Source organism: Mesoplodon bidens, assembly GCF_964165515.1.
Source record: "Mesoplodon bidens genome assembly, chromosome: 10".
Taxonomy (NCBI): Eukaryota; Metazoa; Chordata; class Mammalia; order Artiodactyla; family Ziphiidae; genus Mesoplodon; species Mesoplodon bidens.
Genome location: NC_138172.1, coordinates 74,044,578 through 74,058,910, shown reverse-complemented (window position 1 = coordinate 74,058,910; position 14,333 = coordinate 74,044,578). Strand labels below are relative to the sequence as shown.

General features: G+C 37.1%; 1 protein-coding gene across 5 annotated transcripts in view; it reads right to left on the bottom strand.

The window, feature by feature from the left end:
- Positions 1–14,333, bottom strand: part of UBR2 (ubiquitin protein ligase E3 component n-recognin 2) — a 116,638-nt gene that overhangs the window by 40,999 nt on the left and 61,306 nt on the right. For 4 of the 5 annotated variants that reach the window (XM_081245135.1, XM_081245137.1, XM_081245134.1 and 1 more), the window contains exons 14-23: positions 13,520–13,648; positions 10,638–10,821; positions 9,459–9,520; positions 8,496–8,606; positions 7,521–7,586; positions 6,088–6,210; positions 5,884–5,947; positions 4,808–4,932; positions 2,028–2,080; positions 1,046–1,148 (exon numbers count right to left, since the gene is read on the bottom strand). In XM_081245135.1, the coding sequence (XP_081101261.1) occupies positions 1,046–1,148; positions 2,028–2,080; positions 4,808–4,932; positions 5,884–5,947; positions 6,088–6,210; positions 7,521–7,586; positions 8,496–8,606; positions 9,459–9,520; positions 10,638–10,821; positions 13,520–13,648 (1,020 nt within the window). Of the gene's footprint in view, positions 1–1,045; positions 1,149–2,027; positions 2,081–4,807; positions 4,933–5,883; positions 5,948–6,087; positions 6,211–7,520; positions 7,587–8,495; positions 8,607–9,458; positions 9,521–10,637; positions 10,822–13,519; positions 13,649–14,333 lie in introns of those variants that run through there. The other variant, XR_014016746.1, reaches the window with a different exon arrangement.

Below are 14,333 nucleotides of genomic sequence, written 5' to 3'. Positions count from 1 at the left end.
CCCCCCAAGTGGATTCTTTCTTGATTTAAAATGCAGGGGAAGGGCTTCCCTGGTGGCGCAGTGGTTGAGAGTCCGCCTGTCGATGCAGGGGACACGGGTTCGTGCCCTGGTCCGGGAAGATCCCACATGCCGCGGAGCGGCTGGGCCTGTGAGCCCTGGCCACTGAGCCTGCGCGTCCGGAGCCTGTGCTCCGCAACGGGAGAGGCCACAGCAGTGAGAGGCCCGTGCACCGCAAAAAAAAAAAAATGCAGGGGAAACATGCACCAACCAAAACCAAAAACTTATTCAGATTTGAGCTTTATTTCATGCATCAAACACTATTACACACTGCTATATATAAAATAGATAACCAACAAGGACCTACTGTATAGCACAGGGAACTATACTCAATATTCTATAATAACCTATAAGGGAAAAGAATCTGAAAAAGAATATATATATACATACGACTGAATCACTGTGCTGCACACCAGAAACTAACACAACATTGTAAATCAACTATATTTCAAAAAAGCAAAAACAAAAACAAAACCCCAGAAAACCAATAAACAAAAGCTTCATGTTTAAGTTTCATTTACTGCCATTTATTGAAAACTTATTTTTAAGAGCAGACTGCTAAAAGGCAAAATTTAACCCTCTAAGAATGATCAGGAAAATTCCTTAAGTCACCATGGAAAAGCATAATGTTAAGTACTAGCAATTCTGAAATGAGTGTAAAATAGGTTAACTGATTAGAATACACGTTGATGATGTCTTCAAAAGCCAATAAAATACATACAATTAGATATGTGGGGGTATGTATATAATTATATAGATCTTTTTTATGTATGCACAAAATAGGGGAAAACCCCAAATGCTACGTGGTGGTATAGGTAATCTGTACTTTCTTCTTTATACCTTTTCATATTTTCCAAATTTCCTACAATAAAAATGTGTCCTTTTTCAATCTGTGAAAGGCAGTAAAAGTTGTTTAGGAAAAAACAAAATAAAAACAAAAAAACTCCAAGCAACCCTTTCTCAGTACACTTTTAATTTGCTCAATTACCTTGGACTGCTCTGCCCTTGAAAAGTGATAGAAATACAAATTGAACTCTTTGGCACATTCTGGTTTCAGTTCATACATGCCTCGTCCTGTTAATCCAGGTTTCCTTTGGGGGAAAAAAAAAATTCTTAAATCTCATATACTGTTGGTGAATGTAAGCTGGAACTACTTTCTGTGGGTTCATTTAATCATCTACATCCAAAGCTTTATGTGCATCCACTTTATCTAGCACGTCCACCTGGAATTTATTCTAACTGGACAAGTGAATGTGATGGTCACTGTAGTGACAACAATTCAAAGTCTAACAACAGGGGACAGGTTACACACATTATGGCATCTCCGAACAACTGAACACTATTAAAATTGACGTTAACTTGTATATCTTGACATGTAAAGATGTCTGTGGTAAGTTCTACCAAGTGAAAAAAAGCAGATGCAATTTTAGGGTTTAGAGAATCTTTTCTATAATTTTTTCTATATTTTCCCTAAAAATATGTATTGTTTTTAAAATCAGCAAAAATAAAGACAATGCCATTGGAATGAGGAGCACAGAAAAAGCAGGATTAAGAAACTGCCTCAACAACCTTAAGGGACAGATTATTGATAGTTTACTGATTGGACACCGAAGAAAGCATTATTCAGAGGCTATCCCACAATTTAGGTGGCACATTCGAATGGAAAGGAAGAAAGCACAATGCATTTACTCAGATCACCTGCTCAGGTTAGTTTCAATTACCTGAAACTATCAGCTAGGGAACACCTGAAAACTGAAAATCCTCATAAAGCTACTTGAAGTTGCTAAGTGCAGGGCTAGATCATAAAAGTAAAATGTCAGTGAGAAATCTAGTTCAGAATTATATGTTTCAAAGTGGTTGTCACTCTCTGAAAACAACAATTTTATTCCCAGTTCCATCAAGGGGAACACTCTAAGAAAAATTAATGTATAAAATAAAATTGAATGTGAAAAAGCAGAAAATAAACTCACTTGAAATGGGCAACTGCTTCAATTACACTCTCCATGCCAGTTTCCTTGTTCTCCTAAAGGGTACAGGAAACAAATTAAGTGTGTTTCATGTTAATAACTGCTAGCACTCTGAGCATTGTGCTTTTAACTCATTAAGCTTCATACAGTAATCGTATAAAGCAGATATACTATTCTCCCGATTTTTACAAATGAGGATTCTATAGTAAACATAATGATTAATAGGCAGTTGGGGAAATTGAGTTGGTAAGCTAACATTCATTCAGATTGATATAATTAAAAACAAGTTACTACCATATGGAATCAACGTGACAGCTTTCAAAAGGAATAAAATAAAAACACAAAGTACACATAATGTTTAAATTTTATATTTAAAATTTATATATTTGCAATATTTTGTGAAATAGCTACACTAATTTCTTATCTATTTTTGTTAAAACATCATTTCCCAAATCATATCCCATTCACGACAAGCTGTTCATAGGAATTCTGTGAAATATTCTCTGGTCAAAAATGTTTGGTAAATATAGATGCCATCACTTTGTACAAGGCAGTTACACTTTTAAAATACTGTTTTAGGGCTTCCCTGGTGGCGCAGTGGTTGAGAGTCCGCCTGCCGATGCAGGGGACAAGCAGTTCGTGCCCCGGTCCGGGAGGATCCCACATGCCGTGGAGCGGTTAGGCCGGTGAGCCATGGCTGCTGAGCCTGCGCGTCCGGAGCCTGTGCTCCGCAGTGGGAGAGGCCACAACAGTGAGAGGCCCGTGTACCGCAAAAAAAAAAATAAAATAAAATACTGTTTTAAATTTTATTTCTTCCTTATTCCAATGGTCTAAATGAAACTGTAATTGTTTCCTCATTTTCTGCATTAAAAAGTACATGTAGGGCTTCCCTGGTGGCGCAGTGGTTGAGAGTCCGCCTGTCGATGCAGGGGACACGGGTTCGTGCCCCGGTCCGGGAAGATCCCACATGCCACGGAGCGGCTGGGCCCGTGAGCCATGGCCGCTGAGCCTGCGCGTCCGCAGCCTGTGCTCCGCAACGGGAGAGGCCACAACAGTGAGAGGCCCGCGTACAGCAAAAAAAAAAAAAAAAAAAAAAAAGGTACATGTATACACAACTAGAAATGGAAATGGCAAAAGTAGCCCATTAGCAAAGACCTATTAAAAAAAGTACATGTAATTTTTATTCTGACTAGATATTCGGTGATATTAAAAAATCATTAATTATTTTTTTTAGGTGTGATAATTGGCATATGCATAGGTTTTTCTAAAAGCTAGTATCTTTTGGATCAACCTTGGCACTACTGACATTTGGACGAGATAGTTCTTTGTTGTGGGAATCTGTCCTGTGCACTATAGGATGTTCAGTAGTATACTGGCCTCTGCTGAATGGATGCCAGTAGCATCACACACCCTGCCCTGAGTAGTGACATTGCCAAATGCCACCCCCCCGGGGAGTGAGGCAAAATCATCCCTGGTTGAGAACCACTGTTTTAGATATATACAATTCTATTTATAGATGAAATGGTAAACCTGGTATTCTCTACAAAATAACCCAGTGAGGGTGTAGAAATCAGTGGCTGGGGTATAAATAAAATAAGATTGGTCATCTGTTGAAGCTGGTGATGGTTCACTCTACTATGTTTTCTATTTCTATAGATGTTTCAAGTTTTTCAAGTTTGAAATAATACGAAGTTTAAGAGATGTATTACAATGCAACAAATAAAGGTTTAAATCCCAGAAGAATGAACATTAAGGTTAAGAGTTTTGATCTATGTTTCAAATTTGGGAAAACATTTTGAAAAGCCTCGATGAAAATAAAGTCCTTTCGCAACTGTAATCTGGGTTTCTGAAAAGCCCCAGGGCTGAAAAGTAGGTGGCAGAGGAACTTAAGATCCTGGCAATAAAAATAGTTACAACTGAATCTATGAATGCCCATATGAATATTAATTTACATTCACTAAAATGAGAGAGATGGCTTAGCATAGTCTTTGGATGCTTTAGAAGGAAAAAACTCTAGCAAACTTTAGTCAACACAGCTGAGTAGGTATTTCTAGGTTATAAAAGTGTTATCTCTACCCATGGCAACTTTGCACTAAACACCCTATAAAAACCCCTCTTTAATGGATATATAAATTCCATTCTAAGGAACAGGTTTTTTTCTTTTTAAAAAATAATTAATTAATTAATTTTATTTTTGGCTGTGTTGGGTCTTCGTTGCTGTGCGTGGGCTTTCTCTAGTTGCGGCGAGTGGGGGTGACTCTTTGTTGTGGTGCGCAGGCTTCTCATTGCCGTAGCTTCTCTTGTTGCGGAGCACAGGCTCTAGGTGCACAGGCTTCAGTAGTTGTGGTGCGTGGGCTCAGTAGGTGTGGCTCACGGGCTCTAGAGCACAGGCTCAGTAGTTGTGGCACTGGGGCTTAGTTGCTCCACGGCATGTGGGATCTTCCTGGACCAGGGCTCAAACCCATGTCCCCTGCATTGGCAGGTGGATTCTTAACCACTGTGCCACCAGGGAAGTCCTGGAACAGGTTTTCTTTTATTTGGCATCCTTATTTCTTTCAAGGCTTCATTGTAAATGATTCTATTCCTAGGCTGCTTTCCACTCCCAGTCCCTAGTATTCTCTTTTTCTAATTATTTCTAATAAGAGTGACTAGAGTTATACATGTTCTAGAACTGTTGTTTTTACAATTATGGAAAAGGTACAGAGAAGTAAATCTATACATACTAGACTGGTAGGTAGGGAAGGATTTCCATAATTTTCTTTTCTTAAAATGCAGGTACTTACATCTTCAGGTAAAGACTTTACCAATTCACTATGAGCCATAGGTTTGATGCTCAACTGATGGATAATCTCTCGTTTAATCTCATCTGTAGCATTTACCTGTCCAACTCCAGGACTAAATCTCTCTCCTGTCAACAGTGAATAAACACATATACACACACTTAACAATCATAATACTTATAAGTGATATCTATTTATAATTCATGCAACACAATGTATTTTTCTTTCTGTGCAATGGGAAAGCAATGACTGGTCTGGCAACAAGGTAGGGTGAGAGCAGCTCCTAACCATCATTCTGAGTCTCTGACACAACAGGTGAGTGTAGTCTTCAGCAACGGAGAGAGAACTCTGGTTGCTGTTTTGAAAGAATGGGATCAGAAGGTGGGAAAGGATTAGAAGTAGTCAAGAATTGGTACAGCAGTAGCTGTACTAGCAGCCTAGGTAGGAGGGAGAGCCTTCCTTTGTCCTTTTATCTAGTGGCAAATAAGATATCACCTTCTGAGACCTTCTTCATTGGTATTACCTCCTGACAGTAGCCAGGATTCTCTGCTCTATGGACTGTAGAGAGAGACTGAAATAGTACGGGAGGTGGGAGAAAGTAAAGGATAAAAGAATAGGAAAGATGGAGGCAACAGGACTGAAAATTTAGGTAATAAGAAAAAAAAATCTGTGTCTATTAGCCATAGGTCTCATATTAACTTGGAATTTTCATATCTGAAGTCAAGAGGACACTTTTGTACCACAAAACCATGGGAAAAACATAGCTAAGATATAAAGTAACTGTAAATAGCTCCTAAATATCCTATTCTTATTTGCTAAATTCTCCTGTCCCCCGTTTTATTCCCAACACAGTCTTCTAGTTTATCCTGCTTTAGCAGTTGTCCTCTCTCCTTCCAAAGGACCACAGTGCTGTTTCTCTCATCATTACAGTAACCAGAGGGGAGATAAAAATAAACACTCTCATCTCCTTCCCCTAAAACTGAGTAACTGCTCAAATAGAGGAAACAGTTCAGATTCTAAACTATTTGATACCACAAAAGTCAATATAATATATAATGTTCCAAAAGATCCAAACTTACCAACAAGCATTATAATGAGGTAGAGCATCTCTTCTATTAGAGTGTTGTTCTGCTGAACTAAATCCTGTAACAATCGGGGGTAGTGGGAGAAAGTTCATAGATAAGAAGAAGAATACTGTATTACCTCAGATGATCAAAATAACCAAAAAGAATGAAAGATGCTTCTCTAACAGTGTGTTGTGGTCTCATAAAGCATGCTCTTACCTTATGAGTAGTCTCAGAACTAATTTTTTTTCCATAGTCTGGAGTACTGAAAATCTGGTGAAGTTCAAAGCGGCTAAGCATTATCATCAGGAAATGATTTGGATCCATCATGGAGACACCTGTCTTTTTAAAAAATGTTTGAGATAAAGGAAAAGAGGAAGGTCAAAAGGGCTACTAAACAACTAGTGAGAGATATTTTGGCTTGCACAAGAGAAAGCAGCTTACTCCTTCATCAATTCCAATAAAAGATGAAAACCCATTTAGCCGCAATCTCTACTTGTGGTAGCTACAAGTATGGACAGGGATCTATGCTGGTAAAACAAATCAAAACAAAACACTCCCTAAACCCACATATCATAATCCCTATAAATTCAGTTCAAAGATTTGTGTCAGGGCTATCTTACCACTGCCAGGTGTATGGACAGAAATGTGGTATGGTAATAAAACTTCTAGCATTTAAAACAATATGTATCATATTAAACTCTTATCAAGAACTCAAACTAATTTTTAGTGATAAATGCTATAATAAGTGAAATGACGGCTTTTAAATATTAGTTTTAATTCTCCTATAATTCTTGTATAGCTTCTCAATCAACTTGAATTTTAATTTATCTTGAACCAATAATTTTTTTTTGAATTTTACATTTTGTAACTTTTTCTATAATTTCTAAATCCATTCAGCAATAATATGGAAACACTACTTTCTGACAAGCACTGTGCTATGTAAAATGGACATAAAAAGGAACAAGATAGAGTTGCCACAGTTTAGTGTAGGGGACGAAAAGTAAATAGGCAACTACAATCCAGACTTATGAATGCTATGGTGGGGATAAGCATCATGCTATGGGCCCTCCCAAAAGGGACACAAAGCCACATTTTAGTGTGTCAGGGAAGGCTTCCTGGAGAAAGTGACTCTAAACACGAAGACACACAGGACAACATTATACGTGGTAAACAGAAAAGGAAGCGGGTGGGGTGGGCAATCTAGGGAGCAAACAAAATAAATGTGCAGATTTTAAGACTTACGGGAGAGTATGACAAATTCAGGGAATTTTAAACATAGCTAAGTACTGAAGGCCTTGAAAATCAGTTTGAGGAATTTGGGTCTTTAATCAGACGACAGTGAAGAAAGGATGGCTTTCAGGTTTCTGACTCTAATAATTACAGATTGAATAATTCACTAAGGTAGGGAAACCTCAAAGATAGGAAGAACGTATGGAGGACACAAGAGTTACTTTGAATATGTTAACTGTGAGATGTGTCCAGGAAACTAGATGGAAATGTTCTATCAGCTGTTAGCCATATGAGTTTGGAGCTTAGTAGATAAGAGCTAGGCTGCAGTTATAGATTTGAGAGCGATCATAAATGATTGGGTCCTGTGGAAATAACAAGAAGAAAAACTCCCCACAACCTTTAAATTTAATGCTTTTTACCTGAAGCATTACTATATCCTTGTCAAACATTTCACGTCTGCATTTCACATTGTGGTAGTAATAAATCTAAAAAAAAAAAGTAATTATATTGGGTAAACAGATTTTTTATTTGTGCAGTTCCCTCCTCTTCCCACTCACCAAAAGAGCACATGGCTCTTGTGCATGTGAGCATGAACACACAAATGTGCACACATAATGTGGTTTCCCCAGCAGTTAACGCTATCTTAGTAGAGATTAGTTAATTAGAAATTTCCAGATTATAGTAGTCACTCTATGGTTCACATTTTGCAGCCAACTTTCTGGGTCTCCTAATAAAGTTCTTTCAGTGAGATTTATTATAGCTATCAAAAACAGAAAAATCCTATACCAAGCCTTGGTGAGGTTTAAAAATTAAAACTTCAATTTCAGAGCTATACTAACAGAACTTTTATCTTTTAACCCAATTTAATTTAAGTAAGTGAAATCCAGATTTTTTTTTAAAGATTTTTTTGATGTGGACCATTTTTAAAGTCTTTATTGAATTTGTTACAATATTGCTTCTGTTTTATGTTTTGGTTTTTTGGCGGCGAGGCATGTGGGATCTGAGCTCCCCGACCAGGGATCAAACCCGCACCCCCTGCATTGGAAGGCGAAGTCTTAACCACTGGACCACCAGGGAAGTCCCCAGATTTTTTATGTTTTAAAGATATCCAACTTTGTTCTAAAAATGACTGCAAGTGAAAATAAAACTCATTTCTACTTTTGATATTGTTTCTTAATAAAATATGAATTAAAACTCTAAAAAATCTTTGGTTTAAGGTTACATTTCTTTTGTCAAACAGTTTTTTAAAAAAAATTCTTTTAAGGTTTGTTTCCAGGGGCCACAAACAGTTTTAATATAGATGACGTTCAGTGACTAAGTACACTGAAAATTATAACCTTCACAGAAGGTAAAGAATGGACTGAAAACTCTTTGTAGAATTAAAAAACACTTACTTGATTTACAAGAGAGAAACCATTTCTTCTCCACATTCCTGCATGTACTTGGGCACATAAAACAAGGCATCTAAGAGGGTGTTCTATCAACATGGGTGGGCTAAGTTCACTCTGTGTATACAAAAAAACCACAAACATCTCAACTCTATAAAGAAGATTGGTTTATAGGGACAGAAGCTTTATATAAAATACAAGTCAAAATTATTTTAAGGATGTTTGTGTGATAGTTAATTTTATGTGTCAACTTGGCTGGGCCACGGTACCCAATGTTTGATTAACACCAATGTAGATGTTGCCGTGAAGGCATTTTGTAGATGTGATCAGTATTTATATCAGTAGACTTTGAGTAAAGCAGATTACTCTCCATGATATGGGTGGGCCTCATCCAATTAGTTGAAGGCCTTAAGAGAAAAGACTGAGGCTTCCCCAAGGATGAAGAAATTCTGCTTCCAGACTACCTTTGGACTTCAGACTGTGACATCAACTCTTAAACTCTTAGCCTGCCAGGTTGCCGGGCTTATTTCAAACTTGCCAAGCCCCATGACTATGTGAGTCAGTTCCCTACAATACATCAATCTCTGTCTCCTACACACACACAAACACACACACACTCACTCACTCACTCTTTATTGGCTGTTTCTCTGGAGAACCCTAGTAGTTTGTTTCAAAGTGGTTTCAAGTACATGGAACATAGTAAATATTTACTTTTATTTATTTGTTTGTTGATTACTGAAATATAGTTGATGTATAGTATTATGTTAGTTTCAGGTGTACTACATAATGATTTGATATTTGCATACATTATGAAATGATCACCGTGATAAGTCTAGTAACCATCCGTCTCCATACAAAGTTGTTATGATATTATTGACCATATTCCTTATGCTGGATATTACATTCCCATGACTTATTATCTAATTGGAGGTTTGTAATAGATATCTACTTTTAAACAGCACTACTTACTAGAGGTAGGAGCTCTGGAAATTTATATGCCACTTCACTTTTGCTTACCAATACATGCAAACCTGCATGGAGAACAAATAAAAAAGTATTTCTGTAAGTGAAAATCATTCAGATAAAAAAAAAACCCTAAATATTCACTCAACTTTATAGCTAACTTCTTTTCTGTTTCTCTTTGGGAACCTATCATGTTACACATTAAGATATAAAATGAATTGCATCCATAAATGAAGCTTTTCAATTGTTATTCTCATGAACCTCAGAATTAAAGGCACACTTGAACTGGAGTCTTAATTACATGTACCAACATACACTGATGACATTTTACAGAAGTAAATGTTAGACATACAAACATAGCAAAAGCAGCTATATAACTATCAAAGCAACTTGTATACCAATTTTAAGAGTCATATTCCACTGGATCATGAAGTTTGTTCCATTTAAAGTGCAGTAGTGAGTGATCCTCCTGGCTACTGAACAGAGAAACTGGCCATGGAATTCATAGTCTGCACTGATCCTGACCTCAGAATTCAGTTCCCCAGAACTTCCAGTTTAGGATCAAAGCCTCTTTAGTCCCTAACTGCAAAGGGCTCTTTTATAGCTCAACCTTAGTTAATTCTGTTAACTAAGAATTAATTGTCCTGTTTATGTTGTTGTCCAAACAGAGAATGCTTTTTACAATCTTATCACCCCAATTTGGGACTCACTCCAACCTGCTGATTAAAAAGGTTATCAATAAATAAGAAACAGCTTAGAGAGAGAGGAAGTATAGGGTGGTTTCAATTTATTAGCAATCACTTAAGTGATGGACCAATTTGAATCCTAACAACACAGACTTTGAAGCTGGGCTGAGATAAACAATAAAACACGTGGTATATGTAGTTAAGAAGTCTGAAGAGGCATTATGGTATGGTCATTACAAACAAGGTTTCTGGTGCCAAACTACCTCAAAATCCCTACTCTGACTTGTTGTGGTGTGACGCTAAGCGAGCCACCTCCATGTCTCAGTCTTTCCATTTGTGATAAACCTAACAATACCCACCTCATAGGCTGTGATGATTAAATAAGTTAATGCATGTGAAACTCTCAGAAAAATGCATTGTAGGTATTCAATAAATATTAACCACAAACAACAATTTAAAAGACAATTTCAGGGTTCTCTTTTAGGGAGAAATGCTTTACCTGCAAGTAACCGAGAAACTGGAAGGTGAATGCTAACTTTTTCTTTGGAAACACAGTATCTGATAGTTTCCACTGAATGTCCACAAATGCTTAATGTGACTGGCTGTTCACCATCAGTAAAACCACCGTGACACTGCGTCAATACAGCAAGGCATTTCTTGTAAGCTTCAATTAATACTTTTTCCTAAAAAAGACGGTTTTCTGTAAGTTACTCAAAGGTTTCTACAACATTAACCAAGCACCTCAAATTCAACGATGTATTAAGTACTTCAAATTATCAATATGGGCAAAATTAAACTCAATCTTTTCTTCCCAACTTGCTCCCTCTTCCAGGGCCCTGTCTCAGTAAATGACATCTTTATAGAGCTGCAGAAATCTGGAAGTCATTCCAAAATCCTTTCCCTCATTCCCTATTTTTTTAAAAAATTACATTAGTTAGAGGTGTACAGAGAGTGATTCAAAATTTTTATAGATTATATTCCATTTACAGCTATTTTAACATATCAGCTATATTCCTTGTGCTATAGCATAATCCTTGTAGCTTATTTATTTTATACACAGTGGTTTGAACCTTTTAATCCCCCCTATCTTGCCTCTCCCCACCTTCCTTCTCCCCGCTGGTAACCACTAGTTTGTTCTCTATATCTGTGATTCTGTTTTTGTTTTGTTATATTCACTAGTTGCTTTTTTTTTTAGATTCCACATATGAGTGATAACATACAGGATTTGTCTTTCTCTGTTTGACTTATTTCACTAACCATAATACCCTCCAGGGTCCATCCATGTTGTTGCGAATGGCAAAATTTCATGCCTTTTTATGGCTGAGTAATATTACATCACACACACCTGCACACGCACACCGCCCCACATCTTCTTCATCCACTCATCTACTGATGGACATTTAGGCTGCTTCCATGTATCTCGGCAATTGTAAATAATGCTTTAATATACGAAATTTGTTTGTCTCTTTCTGACTTACTTCACACAGAGGAATGGATAAAGAAGATGTGGTACATATATACAATGGAATATTACTCAGCCATAAAAAGGAAATTGGGTCATTTGTAGAGACAAGGATGGACCTAGAGACTATCATACACAGTGAAGTGAGTCGGAAAGAAAATAATGCTGCTATGAACATTGGGGTACATGTATCTTTTTGAATTAGTGTTTCTGTTTTCTTCAGATAAATACCCAGAAGTGGAATTCCTGGATTATATGGTGGTTTTATTTTTAGTTTTTTGAAGAAACTCCATACTGTTTTCCACAGTGCACCAGTTTACATCCATACTAACAGTGTACAAGGGTTCCTTTTCTCCACATCCTCGCCAGTATTTGTTATTTGTGGTCTTTTTGATGACAGCCATTCTGACAGGTGTGAAGTGATATCTCACTGTAGTTTTGACTTGCATTTCTCCAATGATTAGCGCTGCTGAGCATCTTTTCATGTGCCTATTGATCATCTGTATGTCTCCTTTGGAAAAATGTCCATTCAGGTCTTCTGCCCAATTTTGTTTTTTTGATATTGAGCTATTAATATATTTTGGATAATAACCCCTTATTGGGCATATCATTTGCAAATATTTTCTCCCACTCAGTAGGCTGTCTCTTTGTTTTGTCGATGGTTTCCTTTGTCGTGCAAAAGATTTTAAGTTTAATTAGGTCCCATTTGTTTCTTTTTTGCTTTTGTTTCCTTTGCCTTAGGGGACAGATCCAAAAAAAAATGTTGCTATGATTTATGTCAAAGAGTGTTCTGCCTATATTTTCTTCTAGAAGCTTTATGGTTTTCAGTCTTACATTTAGGTCTTTAATCTGAGTTCATTTTTGTATACGGTGTGAGGAAATGTTCTAATTTCATTCTTTTACATGTAGCTGTCCAGTTTTCCCAGCACCACTTACTGAAGAGACCATTTTTTTTCCATTGCATATTCTTGTCTCCTTTGTCATGGATTAATTGACCATAATGTGTGGGTTTATTTCTGGGCTCTCTTCCTCTTTCCCGGTTGTCCAGTCTATTACCAAGCTGGCAATTTCATCTAAATTTCTCTCAAACCTGACCGCTGATTATTTCCAGTAACTCAAAGGAAAGCCAACATGTCTCCACTGAACTCCCTGCTTCTACTCTTACCCTCTTCCATCCATTCTCCACACAGAGTAACTTTTAAAAACATGTAAATTGGATCATGTCACTTTTCTGCTTGGGAGTCTCGAATGGCGTCCCACTTTAATTAAAATAAAATTCAAACTTCTTTCCATGGCTTCCAAGGCCCTGCAAAGCCAGGCACCTGTTTACTTCTCTATTTTCAACCTCTGTTCTGACCAGAGCCTTCTCACAGCTCCTGGAACCATACTCGTTCTCATCAGAGAGCATGATGCAGCTGTCCCTCAGTCAGGAATATTCTTTACTCTTTGATCAGTTAACTCTGACACATAGTTCAGATCTCACAGAAGCCTTCTCTGACCTCCCAACTTACACAAGCTCTCATCTAGATTTTATAGCCAAAGGAAGGCCAAAATAATTTTAAGACATAGGACAAATGTACCAATAGTAAAATTTCATTTTTGGATAAATTTATAAACTTCTTTTTATATGCTCAAAATCTTGATGGGATTATATATATATATATATATATATATATAAAAGATAGTAACATAAAAGAAGAGAGAGTGTGGATTATATCCTCCTTTATCTAACTTCCAAGATTTTCAAAGGTTTCAGAATTTGAACTTTTACTGAATATACAAGTGAAAGCAGAAAATATGCTGTTTTATGAACATATCACCACTATCCTCTCCAAACCGCCTCAGATTTTACTTAGGAAATTGTTTATCTCTGTCTCTCCTCCATTTATCTCCTATCCCTGACCCCAGAAGAGACTCACATCTAAAGCACACCAGTCCTGCATCATTGAAATGACATGTGTTAATTTCATTTGTAGTGTGAAGGCTGCTTCCCACTCTGGTTCCATTTCAATATGCTGTCCTACTTGACGTGTAACTGGATCCATTCCCTTAAAAGGAATGAAAAGATTTTTAAACAAACTAAAATTACATCTGTTCTTTTACATTGAAACTTAAGAAATAATGCAGAAGAAATATTGATTACAAAAACATATAAAGTAAAAGTTCTAACAGGAAGTTTCAAGTAGTATGAGAAGTCCAACTTCTTAAATAACACGTTTATATAACATTCTCTAAAATTTTATAAATAAAAAATCCCAGTAAAATATAGAACAACTTATTTTAGAGGCAATCTTCTACATGTTTTAGACAATAAAATGTATATACTTCACTGCAACAATCCTTCAAATCCCTTTTTAGCTCTATCATCCATAGAAAAAACTGTCAGAAGAAACTTGACAGACCTTTAAAATGCTATTGAATTTATAAATATGTTTTATAATATACTAAAATAAAATTTTTATATTTATTTGTAATCTGTAACTAAAAGTTTTCATAGGGCTTCCCTGGTGGCGCAGTGGTTAAGAATCCACCTGCCAAGGCAGGGGACACGGGTTCGAGCCCTGATCTGGGAAGATCCCATGTGCTGTGGAGCAACAAAGCCCGTGCGCCACAACTACTGAGCCTGTCTTCCAGAGCCCGAGCTCTAGAGCCCGCAAGCCACAACTACTGAAGCCTGCGTGACTAGAGTCCGTGCTCTGCAACAAGAGAAGCCACCACAATGAGACGCCCGCG